The sequence below is a fragment of the Cavia porcellus genome, unplaced genomic scaffold, assembly GCF_034190915.1.
Source record: "Cavia porcellus strain 051 isolate PalLab524CR breed Dunkin Hartley unplaced genomic scaffold, mCavPor4.1 scaffold_3, whole genome shotgun sequence".
Lineage (NCBI taxonomy): Eukaryota > Metazoa > Chordata > Mammalia > Rodentia > Caviidae > Cavia > Cavia porcellus.
The window spans coordinates 67,460,997-67,476,370 of NW_026947486.1; the positions used below are offsets into that span (position 1 = coordinate 67,460,997).

A 15,374-nucleotide genomic window follows, 5' to 3' on the forward strand; every position below is an offset into this window, starting at 1 on the left:
AAAAAGATATAAGCCATACCTGACTCACAGACAACTTTAGAAAATAAAGAATGCCAAATAATGTGATCCTTCCTGATATTTATTTCCTTAGTGTGAATTACCTTAGCTCTGCTGAGACTTTATCCTCTCTAACATTAGTTTTGGTTTTCATGTTTATTTTCTTATGTCTTACAAAGTATCATATTAAGTCTAAGAGCTGTCAGGGCTCAAAGTTAGTTTTCTAGACAGGTTTTGCTTATAAGAAACAGCTGTCATAAGTGACAGTACATGTGTTAAAATGTCAGCGCTAAAGGCTAATAAATGTCTACAAGAAAAGAAAAATGAAATTGGTTGTGATGATGCATACCTGTAATACCAGCTACTTGGGAGCCTGAGGCAGGAGGATCAAATACGAGAACAGCCTGGCAACTTAGGGAGATGGTGTCTTAAAATACAATTTTGAAATGGTTGAGGATGTAATTCAGTGATAGAATGTTTGTCTAGTAGTCACAAGACTCTGGGTTCAATCCGCAACATTGAAAATAAAAATAAAAATTACCTCCTCAAGAGATATTGGGTTAGGTAGGTAGATTAAGGATTATAAAATTCAAGAAGAGACAGTATGCTTTCTTTACCATCTTTTCTCCTTTTCTTTACAGCCCCCAACCCACCCTCTATCCGAGAGGAACTCTGTACTGCCTCCCATGACACCATTACAGTCCACTGGATCTCGGATGATGAGTTCAGCATCAGCTCCTATGAGCTTCAGTACACCATATTCACTGGCCAGGCTAACTTCATCAGTAAGTCATGGTGTAGTTGGGGCCTGTGGCCAGAGATAAGGAAATGTAAGGAAGCAGTAAGCTGCTCAAGATTGGCCGGGGCGCCACGAGGCAAGTGTTTGTAAGACAATGTTAGGTTGTTTAGTACAGTCTTTCATAGACAGTGTAAGCTTCCCAAGGCATTGCAAACACCTTACTTATGTGCAACAAGCAAGTTGAGTATTCCTTGCTGGGCAGTTACTGGGGCCACTCTCATTTGTTTTTGTAATCAGCCTTTTTTCAGTTAATCCACGTCACTGAACTCTGTCAAGAAGAGCGCTGGTTAATATTGGTTCCTAGATAGCTTAACCTCCATGATTTATGGTTCCATGTTTGTGAACATCTGTCTCCCTAATTTCTTCTGCTTTATTATCATGACAAAATATAATATATGCAAAGACATTCACTTCCTCTACCATTCATATCAGTGATCATAGTGATAGGCCTTCTGATCTGTCACTCTTCACTTTACTCATTCTGCCTTTCCATGAAGAAAAACATGTGAGTCAATGGGCTACAAAACGAAAACTGTTTAAAAAAGCAATTGTTCCCGGGAGTGGTAGTACACATCTGTAATCCCAGATACTTGGAAAGCTGAGGGAGGATTCTGAGTTTCATGCCATCTTGACCAATTTAGGGAGATTTTGTGTCAAAATAAAAATATAAAGGGTTGGGGATGTAGCTTAGTGTTAGAGCACTCCTGCTTTCCATATCTAGTACCACACATACACACAAAAGCAGTTGTATAGCTCATGTGTTATGATGAATTCATCTTCTGGTGAATTGGATTGAGATAAAGCAGAATAGAAAATTAACTCACCAATTACCAGCCAAGTGGCATTGATCTGAAAATTTCCTCTCAGTGCCCTGGGCTGGGAGAGAATAAAAATTAAAGCAGAAACAGCTGGATTCTAAACTGGGAGTTTTCCTACCCTGTTTTGCATCTGCATAGCTGCAAGTTAATACTGTCTTTTACCTTTGTGATTTGATGTATGTCTGACTTCACAGGCCAACACAATAATTTGTATAACTAAGCTCTTCTTGTAGGCTTCCTTTTCTGGTTTTCTGACAGTTTTGGAGCAGAAATCTGTTTTGTGACAATAGTGTGTTTGGGAAATGATAGAACATTTGGGTCAAACACTTGCCTCGTGCAGCTCCATTCTAAGCCACTTGGCCTGCACAGCTGTGTTCCTTCAGGTTCAGAAGTCAAGAACTCTAAGTCCTCATCAGTGTGCTTTTCTGTAGAGGTCTTCCATGTTCTGGAGCATTATAGAGCCAGGAACTATGCTTCTTCTTGATATGGGGAGAACAGTTATCTCCCGGGAGTTGAGATCAAGTCCAAGAAATGGCAAAGTTCTAAAGGTCATCATGTCTGTTTTAAAGTCTGTAGAGCCCTTTGTAAAGAACAACCTAAAGGATTCTTAATAGTGATGGAATCATAACATTTTAGAGTTGGAATGGACCTAGAAATCAGCCAGTCTAATATTCTCTTCCTCCAGATATTTAATAAATAATTGTTCTTTCTCTGCTTAAACATTACCAGTGACGAATACTCACTTTTACCAAACAATCCATTTGGTTGTTTTACAACTGTAAGTAATTGCCAGTGTTTCCTTATAAGACACCTTTTTCTTTTAGTAAATGATAATGACAATAATCATTTGTGTTTGTCACTTATAAACATTCCCACATATTATCTTATTTAGTCCTTATGAATCTTTAGCCTTATGAAATAGATGATATCTGATTCTACAGTCTGCCAAAAATGTATACACACTTCAGGAAAAGAAAAACTTGTATAAATGTTTTCATACTTAATTTATTGAGACACCATGAGACTAGTACAAATCACCTTTGGCCTCTACAATTGCAAAAGTCACTCAAAGTTGTGACCATTAGCTTCCAGACATTTATTAGTACAGCAAAATGCTACTTGGGTAACCTTGATCATCAAGATTGCTTCACGTGCATTTTCAGTTTCTTCTCCAAGGGCCAGCAGTGTAGTGGTTGTCTACAACACTCAACATTCAACATCCTCATGGTCCCCCCATATGAAGGTAATACCATATGTTGAAAAACATCGTACTATTTTTCTTTTCCTGAAACATGTGTACAATTTTGGGCACATCGTATTTTATAAATGAGCAGTTGAGGTTCAACTGAGCTGCCCAAGGTCACAGAGCTATGAAATGATGGAGTCAAGATTAGAGCTCAAGCCTGTAAGACTTCACATTTAATGATTTTTGAATCAAACTGCAGCTACCAATTAGTCCTAGATTTGGCCTTTTGTGCCTTTAATGCATCTATCTTTCACATAACTGTTCTTTAGATAATTGTAGGTTACTCCTTTGTCCCTTCTAAATCTTTTCTTCTCCTCAGTAAATATCCTCAGTTCTTTCAATTGGTCCTCATATGACCCTTTATCTTGATATTCTTTTCATAGACACTCCTGTTTGCCACAGTGCTTTATAAAGTATGCTGTCAAAAGAGTGAAAACAGTACTTTAAAACTGGTCTGACCACCACAGAGAACAACTGGATTATTTCTTTTCTTCGTGAACTGATTCTATTTTTTGACAGCCACTTTGACTATCGACTGCTTACTGAGTATATAGTCAATTGAAATTCCTCTGAATTCCAGATTTTTTTCCTATTCAACTGTCTAAGTTGAAACTCAACACCTTTAATTTATCCCTGTTAGTTTTTTAACCTGGATAGTATTGCTTCCTTCATTCTAAAATGCCACGATGCTTTTGGATCCAAATTTGACCTTGCGATACATTTGCTTTCCCTCCCAGCCTGTCCTCTATGTCTTCCTCCAGTTGTTGATAGAATTCAGTAGGACAAGAACAAAGGCTGAGCCTTGAAGCAAATGTCAGATAGCAACGGGAAACTGTTTTAATGGAAATATTTATGAAAGTTCAGTCCCCTAGTCTATCACTCTTGACTGAACCCAGTTCTTAGAACTACTTTCCTTTGAGGAATTTTTTCACATTTTCTTTATTCAGAAATTTCTTTCTTGTAGGTTAGAATGAAGTCTGGAAAAGTAGTTCTTCTGCATTTTTTAAAAACTTCCTTCATCTTTAACTTTTATCCAACCTCTTTTAAGATTTGAAATTACCAGATGTAGTAATGTTTCAGATGATGGTGCTAACAGAAAGATAATTCTAACAGACATTTGTCTTAGCAATTACTGTATTGTATCATTTCTCTCTGTTCTATTTGTGTGTACTTGTTTAGTGTGCATTTTTTAGATGGTCTTGGTATGTTATACAAGCTGGCCTTGAACTCACTATGTAATCCAGAGTAGCCTCAAACTTACAGTGATCCTCCTGCCTCTACCCCGAGAGTGCTAGGATTACAGGTGTGCATCAACATGCCCAGCTTCAATTTTGTGTTTCGCATTTAGAAAGTAGTGGCCATACACCTTGTTGGGCCAGAGTGTCTATAACATACTGATGTACATAACTTCTATTTTCCCTCCTTTTTATTCTCATGTAAATGCTTTCCACCACATGTTTAAACTCAGCCTCAAAAATTTTCATATTGTAGGGTTTCCCTTTTGAAAAAGAGGCATATTTCTATTACCACAACTCAGTCATAAATCCCATCTTACTAAGTCTCATGGATACTCATGAGATCATATATTTACCTTTTAAAGTTTAGAACTGACTTCAAAATTACAGAAAAGTTGCAACACTAGCACAAAGAATGCCAACATACTGTTTACCCAGTTTTACCTACTACCACTATTTTGCCCCATTTCCTTTGCCATTATACCATTTTATTTTTTTCAGAGGAATTGAAAGTAAATTGTATGTATCATGGCCTTTCATCCCTAAATTCTTTAATATATGTTTCTTAAGAATATGAAGATTTTTTGCCTATCTTTATGTCTTCAAGATTTAAAAAAAATAGGGAGATGCACAATTACCAACTTTAGAGAAATTTAACATTGATGTAATATTTTTGTCTAAACCACCACTCCTTTTCCCACTTTAATAATTGAGCCAATAATAGACACTGTAACATATGAAAAACCCAGTGTGGTCCTTTATGGTCTAGGATCAGGTATAGCATTTAATTGTTTTATCTCTTTACTGTACTTTAGTCTGGAATAGTTCCTCATTCATCTATTTAATAACAGTAACATTTTAAATTTACCTTTCATTTCTCTATTGGACTATTTCTTATTTGGGGTTTGCCTGATGTTTCCTCACAATTATAGCCAGGTTATACCTGATGGCGGTAACACTGCATAAGTAACACTGTGTCCTTCTTAGGGTGCCATATGTGGAGGCACATGATAACTGCTTTCCCTTCATTCTTGATGCTAATTTTGATTATTCATTCAAAATTTTATCTGATTTCTTCCTGTATTTTTCTTCTGCCACTAGTAAGCCACCTATGTGGTGATACTTTAAGATCATGAAAATATTGTGCTTTCTCATCAAATCCATCTCCTCTCCACCACTGTTTTAGCATCAGTTAAAATGACTCTTGCCTGATCCAATCTTTACTATGTAGATTGCAAAATTATGGCTTCTAACTGAGTATTCCCTTCCACATTTACAATTTGGCCCTTAACCACTCTACTATAAGCCAGGGCCCCACTACCTGTTTCCCATCATTTGTTTATTTATTTATCATTATGGACCCATGAATTCTCTACTATCAAAGATTTTTTATACCTGTTATTTATTTTGGTGCTTAAATGGTCCAGATTTAGCCAATAGGAGTTTTATAAGATGACTCATGGATCCTTAGGCTATTCTCATATCATTTTCACAAATACTTCCTTACTTCGTGGCATAACAAAACACCATCAGGTTATTATAACCTTGTCCTGTCCCAGGCTTAAAATCAACCATTTTTGGAAGGAGCTTTGGTTCCTTTTAGTGGGAGGAAAAGATTTAGACCAAGACATAGGTACTAGATATTCATGTAAGTAGGCATATACAGACACATATAATAATCATGCATACATCCTCTACATACGTACACATCTGTATGCATACAGAAAAACATATATAATCATCCCTTGGTATTCATGTGGCATTTGTTCCAGGGCTTCCTGAGGATACAGAGTCTCCAGATGCTCAAATCTCTTTAAAAAAAAATAGTACAGTATTTACATATAACCTACCCACATCTTTCCATATACTTTAAATCTTTTCTAGAGAATAAAATATAAATGTTATACAAATAGTTGTCACACTGTATTGTTTAGGAAATCATGACAAGGAATAAGTCTGTACATGTTCAGTATAAACACAATTTTTAAAAATAGTTTCAGTCTGTGGTTGGTCGATTCTTCAGACATGGAACCTGGTAATAAGAGGAGCAGATTGTTCATATTTTAGAAGTCACAGTCATCAGTCATGTCAAATCCCCAGCCCCAGTCCATCTCCACAAGCTTTTTCTTGCCTTCCCTCATCATATATTATTCCCTCTTCTGCAGTGAGAAACTTGGCTCCCAAAAAAGTCAATACATGTATTTATTTGTTCAATCTCAAACTATATCTAAAATATTTTCAGAATTGCTTTGCTCATACCATTACAGAAACAAATTCCTAACAATGACAGTGTCATTTCTTTCCATATCATTTTATCTTTTTCTCCACTACGTCCCTCATAGGTAAGCAACTTCATTATTTTCTGGGTTATCCTTCCTGTTACTATTGTTGTTTTGTAAATCTAAGCAAATACAGTATGTTTTCTTATTTTTTCTCTCTCTCAAAGAAGTAGCATAGCATGTATGGGCTCGTATGATTTTCTTTGTTGAACTGACTGTATATCCTGGAAATCATTCTGTAGACAATATAGACAGCATCCTCATTCTATATTTATAGCTGTGTATATTTAATTGTGAAGTTTTAAAATTTGATTGTTTTGTATTGTTGGAAACATATTGTGAAGATTATATATTGTTCTATCTATTAAAATTTCATGTGCAGTCTATGATTCATTCTGAGCACTGATATATGGATAACTAAGGACTCAAGCATTGTTCCTGGACCTTATCCTGATTGTCTTTTCATAAGAATCACTGTGCATCTCCACATTCTTAATCTTTTTTTCTGTAACAAATCTGCTTGTGCTCATTATTCTTATTTTTCTAGTTTTAATTTTGGCTATTTCTACTTCCCCCCAAATTAGTTGTTAAACCACTCATTTGAAAAAGATGGATGAGTTTTTATTTACAAATTTCAAAGTTTTCTAGAGACATATAGGACTGATCAAACTCACTGCTCATTTTCCTTTCCTTTTTCTTTCTACCCTGTGGTAGAACTGTGGTTAAAAAGTGATAAGCTGATTGAAAAACAGATGACAGAAGAGACACATCTAGATTATCCACAGATGATATTTTTGGTCCTTCTTTTACTGAAAGCTAGCCAAAAGCATGTTTTTAGTTATGCATATTTCCCCTGATTAAGCCAATGTTTATAGTCTAAGGGATTTCAAAAACAGAAGCCTACATTTCTGATCCCTTTCCCTAATTGGAAAGGAAGAAGGTTTCAATCAGCAATGTATTTCTAGACCACCTGGCTCCAGAGGAATGTGAGAGTCAGAGCTAGAAAGGGTTAAAAATGTGTAAGTGCAGTGAGAATATCTTCTTTTGGTTTCATGTCATCTTCTTGTCTTCTCGATAACATACATGTTTGAGCCCATCAGATTTGGGAAGTAAGGCAGAAGATTGGGTGGAAGAGTGGAATCACAAGCCTTGAAAGCCTCACTACCTTGCTAAGGACCATTGTCACTCACCCCATGAATTTGTGATATAGTGGAGAAAACTCTGGACTAAGATGAAAAGACCAGGAACTTGGACCAGGGCTCTGTTCTCAGCATCATCACTAACAATCTGTGGCCTTGAGAAAGTGACTTTTTTTCTCTCCATCCTAGTATCCCACTTGTAAAACGAGAGACATTGGATGTCTCGGTGTCCTTTTCAATGAGTTTCCATGGTTCTGTGCTCTGCACAGGACTGCTCCATCCACATGAGGCCAGTCTCAACTCTCAGAGGAGTGGACATTTGGCATAAAGATTTAGAGACTCTGTAACAGTGATAATTCTTTGATTTGACATAGTGGTCATTTTTCTGTATTATATGGGAGAAAATTGATATAACCTAACTTTTGTCAGTAACCAAAAAAGCCAGTAAGTTTTACTAGTTCTTCCATTGCCAGAAGTGAGGATCCTGGCATGATCCTAGTTCTCTGGGAGAAAACAAGTAGTGAAATCATAAGTCTGGGTTCATCTTGTTATGTCTTTCAAGAGTCAAAAGAAAATGAAATGAATTCACAAGGGGAGGGGCTTATGATTGAATTTTTAGTGTTTTTTTTTATATTATTACTTGTTGGTTGATGTGCTTGTGTTTTCCCATTTTACAGGCCTGTATAACTCAGTGGATAGCTGGATGATTGTGCCCAATATTAAACAAAACCATTACACTGTACATGGACTCCAGAGTGGGACACGATATATCTTCATTGTTAAAGCCATAAACCAAGCAGGCAGCCGGAACAGTGAACCTACCCGACTAAAAACAAACAGTATGTTGTGGTGATTCCAAAAGGAGAGATCTGTTTTCCTGTCTGTGCCAGGGTGGACACTTAGCCCAAGCAGACAGCCACAACAATGCAAGATAGCAATGGCACTGGGCAGAAGAGCTTTATTTTTATAGTTCATGCTTTGGGCAAGGGGTCTGCTAGTGTCCATGGGAGATTTGTGGCTGAAGAGATACACAAAATACCTGATAGCCTGGGAGAACCTTAAGTGAAGGATTTTCCTCTGGTATCCACACCCATGCTTTGAGAACTGTTGAATGAAAGAGAATTATTTGTGGTAATCTAACAAAACTCTACTGCAGAGAAGCCATATCTGTTAGAAATACATTTAATTGAAGATATCAGGAAGCACAATTAACAACTTTAAAACAGTATTGATTAGTTGCTTAAATAGTGTTTTTTCCCCCTCTTATGCTCTTGCTTTCATGTAGCAAGAACCTTAAAAGTGAGAAGTTCAGAGCTGGTATAGCAGCTCTGTGATATCATAGAAAGCTCAAGTTCTTTTTCCCCTTGTGTACTGGCTTGTTGCCCTATGGTGGCAAGATGGCTGCTGCAACCTCCAGGCCCTTTGTCTCCTTTCAAGATAAGACAATGGGGAACAAGAGTTGTTCCTTGAAAAAGGAGAAAACAGACTTTCCTGGATCTTCTACCTCTCTGTCTGACTTCTACTTTCATCTTACTAGCCATCCCTAGCAACAGGGAAGACTGGGAGACTGAGTAAGAGAAAAAGTAGGGAATAGGCATTGTGCTACCCACAGTGTCTGTCACCGAAACCTGTTGTATAATAAAGCTCTTTTAATACCTAGCAACTGGCTGCTGGTGGCAGTATTTTTGTCATATGGTTAAAGGGAATATTCTGTTGTGAATACTACATATTAAATGTTTTTTATGCTCACTGATGATAGAATAGTCTCTGTAACAAAGTTGTCTAATGTGATTTATATGTTAATTTTAAGAGGGCAAAAACTTGTCCTGTTGCCGAGACCTTTTTAGGTTTTTTTCTTTTGTTTTATCACCAAGCAGCAATTGCCCCATAAGTACCTCTTGCTTTGTCCCGTTTCAAATATCACAGTGCTCCTTACCCTATAATCTGTCCAAGTCCCAAACGACCTACTGAAATTAAAGCAAAGTACAAAGCCCAATTGCAGATATTAGACTTTGAAAGCCCTGTTTTAATTTGCTAATAAATGGTGGATGTGCAACTTACTAGCTCCTCTGTGCTTGGAGTATGATTTCCAGCAAAATATTTGTATGAGACACCCACATTTTTCCCACAGTGGGAAAATAAATGCCTCCATGAAAGTCATTTTATGGAAGATTGTCCTCATCTTTATTCTTATTTATTTGAAAACTATGGCTTTTGGCCTTCTTCTTTAATCTAATCTAAGTAGTAGCCAACTCACACTAACCCAAAAATGATCATCAGATCAGGGTTCCCTGGGTAGTGATGGTCTTGTAAGACAAAGGTGTAATTCCCTAAATATCTCATCATACTTTTTTGTTTTCTACTTTTTCTCAGGTCAACCCTTTAAACTGGATCCCAAAATGACTCACAGAAAGTTGAAGATCTCCAATGATGGATTACAGATGGAGAAGGATGAAAGTTCTCTGAAGAAAAGCCACACCCCAGAGAGATTTAGTGGCACAGGATGTTATGGGGCAGCAGGAAATATATTCATTGACAGTGGCTGTCATTATTGGGAAGTTGTCATGGGTTCCTCAACATGGTGAGTGAATCTCATTTTTATTTTCTCTTACCTCGTTTGCTGTTAGGTTCTTGGTAAGGTCACAACCAGAATACACATGTGTCAAGTTTAAAAGGTATGTGATCAAAACCAACCATTTTCATAAAATCATAGCAAATACCCTGGACTAGGGGACAGAAACTACTTCATCACTCTGCTATCTTTTAAGTTCTAAGTGATATATCTATTATATATTTACATGTAAACTAGGGAAGGAATTTGTATTTTACTTCTTATTTATACATCCTATATGGTTTCTGTTTCTCCCTCCTTTCTCCTGTTTCACAGGTATGCAATTGGTATTGCCTACAAGTCAGCTCCAAAGAATGAATGGATTGGCAAGAATGCTTCCTCGTGGGTCTTCTCTCGCTGCAATAGTAACTTCGTTGTGAGACATAACAATAAGGAAATGCTAGTGGATGTGCCCCCGCAATTGAAGCGCCTGGGTGTCCTCCTGGATTATGACAACAACATGCTGTCTTTCTACGACCCAGCTAACTCTCTTCATCTTCATACTTTCGATGTGACCTTCATCCTTCCAGTTTGTCCAACATTCACAATCTGGAACAAATCCCTAATGATTCTGTCTGGCTTGCCTGCCCCAGATTTTATTGATTATCCTGAGCGGCAAGAATGCAACTGCAGGCCTCAAGAATCCCCGTATGTTTCTGGGATGAAAGCTTGCCATTAAGTTTCAAGAAAGCATACACTTCACTGGCTATCCAGTTTAGCGGTTCTTCCCTTCGTAAACCTCAGTTAGTGTTCGATACATGAGATACAAAATAAAGTTCATTTGAAGCATCCAAAATAACTAGATATTGTAGATTTAATTTTTTTGCATTAAGGCTTATATTTGAATTCATATATTGAGTTTTTCAGAATAAATTATCCAATTCATCTGAGTTCAAGCCATTGGGGAAGAAATTTAGAGAATGCCTCTGTTGTCATTGGAATATTAAAAATTTGCAGTAATTTAGGAGTGTAAATGATTTTGGAAGGAATTAGGGCAATCTTGGGAAATAATATAGAAAGATGCTTTAAAAATGGAGCTAGCCAGTTAGAAAGGGCAATGGTGATCACCTTCTCTACTACTGTCCAGTTTGGCCAAGAAGAATATTGAATAGTGGCAGATTAAAACATTCTGTAAGCAAATCATGAATGTGTATATATAATATATAAAAAGATTGAATTTATTAATTAAGATGAATTCACTAAAATTTATTCATTAACTTGAGTTCATTAAAATAATTCAATCATTGTATATATTATATATGGTATATATACATATATGACACATATGTACTGTATGTATATATATACATTATATATAATATATATGTACATAATAAACTTTTAAATTTGCTCCTTTGAATAAGAAATATATTGGAAGGAAAAATAAATTACATTTATCTTTATCTCCTAAGAGAAACATCAAAATCAGCCAGAATTGAGCACGGTGGCCCATGCTCATAACACCAACACACTGGGAGGCTGAGGCAGGAAGATCCCAAGTTTGAGCCCAGCTCGAACAGTTTAATGAAACTTTGCCTCAAAATTTAAAAAATAAAAATAAAAAAGAACTGAGGATGTAGATCAGTTGCAAAGGCCTTGGGTTCAATCCCTAGTACCAAAAAAAAATCAAGATGTCCTCCTCCTTCCATCTGTCCCTTTCTCCCCCTTACCATACACCCATTCACATGCAGTCTGCTATAGACAGTGAGAAGGGCTGATGGTTGAATAGGAGAGATTTGAGAACAAGATTGCACAAGAGATGTTTTTGCTAGACATAATACTGATCCAGGTAGAAGTGTCCTGTATTAGCACAATGAAATTGAGGCCTCTTAATGGAAGCAGCCCATCTGAATTGTTAAAAATTCCGTCATGAACATTAACATTTTAAAGAAACAGTTTTATTATTCACTCCTAAGAAATAGTTACTAGAATTAGGCTAAAAATAGAGTTGCATAATTCAATTTTTGTAGGGACTTGCTTTACTTCATCAGTGTGAATGGAGAGATATAGTTGCAGCAGCTATTTACTTATAAACGTACTTTTATTTTCAGCTCAAACACCTCTGAAATGCTTAAGAATGCCTGACAACAGTTTTTGTTTTCCTGCATAGGTTAAATGCTTATTCTTTTTGCAACCTTGTTTACATTATTCATTTACTTAGCCACACTTTCATGGTAAAAGAGACAGAATCTTCCTCCTACTCATCAGCACAGTTAAAGGAAATTGAGTTTTATGGTTTGTAAGTTTCACTGCAGGGGTTGGATATACAAGAGAACCAGAGCTTTCTCATTCCTAGGAGCCAAGTTTGCTTCAAGGATGGCTACTCTTTGGGAGTTGTGAAAACATTGCTGTTATGAAGTGATACCTGTCGCGCTCCCCTATGTTAGAGTCTTTAAATAATTTCAGAATTTTACCTCTTCCTTTCCACCAGCTTGGGTGGATGCTCATTTATTAATTTGTTCAATGAACGAAGTTTCCACATTACTGCTGTAAGGATGCATTAGTAAGACATTGTCCTTGCTGTAAATGACTTACTATTCTATAGAAGAGACAAAATATGTAAAAAAAAATCCTGCCCAATATTAGCTACATATTGTCTGTTTACCAAAAATGGAAATTGAGATCGATGCAGATACAAAAACAGCTCTAATTTCTACATGTAATAGAAAAGTCAGCTTTTTGGCTGTAAAGACCCTAAGTGCTTACTGCCAATCAGTAAATGAGCAAGATCCGTAAGATCTGGCAGTGCTGCTGCTAAATAGTTTAATGGAAAGCTCATAACTTTTGGGTTAAAATAATCCTAGTGTCTTTGGCCTTTACTAACAGTGTTACCCATGTATAGCATGTGCTTCACTTCTGAATCTGTTACCTTTTCCATAAAATAATACCTACTCCACAAGGCTGTTTCAAACATTTAAAAAGATGTCATGTGTAAACTGCTTAGCATGGTACCTGGCATTTAGTAAGTGTGCCACTGATATTAATCTCCTCCCCAAAGCTATTCATTTATTTTTGTGTCCTTTAAATTTTAGTGCTCTGGGACAAATTTAATTTCTCCACCCTACTTGTGATTCTGGGGTGGACTGTGTATGCTCATCACTGCCTCTCTCAACTCAATTAATTCCTGACCTCTTAGACTGGGTTAGATGTTCCTCTTTGGAGCTCCCATGATACCCTAAGCATCCTCCTCTCTCAGCAATAATCACATAGTGTAACAGACGGATTTTTAAAAATGTGGTCCTTAGAACACATATGTTAGAATCACCTTTGATGATTTGTTTGTTAAAACAATTGATTCCTGGACCCACTGTAGATCTACTTAATTAGAATATATGGAAACACAGGTAATAATTTACATTCTTGAAAAGCTTCTCAGGTTATTCTTTTGCACACAAAAGTTTAATGTGTAATAATTATATTCACTTCTAGGCTGGGAATACCTTGAAGATAAGAAGTATGTCTTTTACTGCTATTGTACTTTAAATACCTGGCACAATGTCTGGAACAGAGTAGTTGCCTGGCTAATGTTTGTTGAATGCATATATGAATGAACAAATGAATAATCAAAGTTTCTCTCTTGTACTCTAATGTCCACGGTAGCATTTGTTATTTCCTGGGCAGGAAAGCTTGGATAGTTCTCTACCTGGTCTTTATTCATATTATTTTACAGATATACCAGAGTTTGTACATATTAGTGAGCATTGTTCTTCTCAAAAACTCTTTGACAGTTATCTTAGGAAATTGCCTTTATACATGTGGCACCCTTCTTTTCAATAACATATAAGTTCTTTCACACTTTGTTCTTTGAAATTCCATTACAGTTTTGATTATAGTAAAAAAAAAAAAACACTCACAGCTCAGCCTATTGAATAAACGGGGAAATTAAACAGTTTGAAGTAAATAATGAAGTTGAACTCTAAAATCTCAACTTGAGCCAAATGATGAAGTGACTTCCAAGATATACCAGAGTTGCAGAGTACTCAGTACGGGTGTGTTGAGTTTCAGATATTTGATTCAGCAAACTTAAAGACTTTTATAGAATCCCGGCAGTGCCAGGGAGCTACAGAGAAGCCGATGGCTACCTCTATCTGTACCCAGTTGCACAAGGGGACTACACCATGTTTTTAATGTCTACAAGGAAGGTGACTCCATGAGCTTTTATTGTTGCTTTACCCAGTTTTCCCTGCTACAAAATTATTTTCTGTATGCAATATATGTGTGTTCTCACTTTTTATATTGTCTTATTGAAGAAAGCACAAATGAAACCTGTTTTGAGACTATGAAAGTAATTTTAATGCTACATTCAGATTCTGGCTATTTGTAAGTAAGGGGAACTGCATCTAGTTGTGTTTTTATTATGTAATTCCATTGTCTATCTTTGGAGGCAGTGAAATTCAGATCGCAACAAAATCACTTACACATTCTTTTCAGCCTAAACATTCTAGGTGAATTTTCTAAGCTTCCATGGTTTACATATTTATATATACCTGGATGTGGCAATCCATGGATAAAATTATGAATAAGCTCAAATATTGATTGGATACCTTTTTCCCAAGGAATGGAGAGTATGAGGCAGGTAGAAATAAACCACTCCCACACTTCTAGCTCCTGAAGCCATTTGTAGCCTTGGAGCCATTGGGCTGCATTTGGCTATGGATTCCAAGTTGGCCAGACTTACTGCCATCAGGTCAGGCAAAACTGCCTTTTATGATGTGTTTGCCAGCCTTAGACATATGCTGTGTTACTGTTATGGCTGGAATATTTATTAGATTATTGTTGAACTATTTTTTATCAAATGCTTTACCCCAAGGCTTGTTTGTACTAGGAAATTTTGACCAATAGTTTCTCTCCTGGTGACAGAAATACAAGTGTCTGTGTATTACACAGTCTCATCCCTCTTCTGAAGTATCCAAGCCCATCCAAAATGCTATATTATGACTCAAATAAATATATATGTATTCATGAGTTCTTGGTTGTCTCTCACTGGATTTTAACTGTGGGTGGGCTAAGTGGAAAATGGTCATGAGTCACTGGAACCAGCTAGTGACTTGGGAAACACCAATTGTTATATAATAGGTAGAGATGTGGGCAGAGTGAGCCTGAAACTTAAGATCCACATCCTCAGGACTTTGATTTTAGGAGTAGTATACAGTCTAAAAATTGAAAGAAGTTAAGGTGCAAAGTCCAAGGAAATATGACACACCCAGTTTCTATGATTGGACCAGAAGGTAGGAATTAAGGAAAAACAAG

General features: G+C 36.6%; 1 protein-coding gene across 5 annotated transcripts in view; it reads left to right on the plus strand.

Annotated features, from left to right (window-relative positions):
* Mid2 (midline 2) overlaps nucleotides 1-15,089 on the plus strand; it is a 91,731-nt gene extending 76,642 nt beyond the window's left edge. For 3 of the 5 annotated variants that reach the window (XM_005002708.4, XM_063246261.1, XM_013150209.3), the window contains 4 exons: nucleotides 639-872; nucleotides 8,191-8,352; nucleotides 9,887-10,094; nucleotides 10,401-15,089. In XM_005002708.4, coding sequence (XP_005002765.1) covers nucleotides 639-872; nucleotides 8,191-8,352; nucleotides 9,887-10,094; nucleotides 10,401-10,803 — 1,007 coding nt within the window. In that variant the 3' untranslated portion in view covers nucleotides 10,804-15,089. The remainder of the gene's footprint in view (nucleotides 1-638; nucleotides 873-8,190; nucleotides 8,353-9,886; nucleotides 10,095-10,400) is intronic. The other 2 variants (XM_005002709.4, XM_023564170.2) reach the window with 1 other exon arrangement.
* The last annotated feature ends 285 nt before the right edge of the window (nucleotides 15,090-15,374 follow it).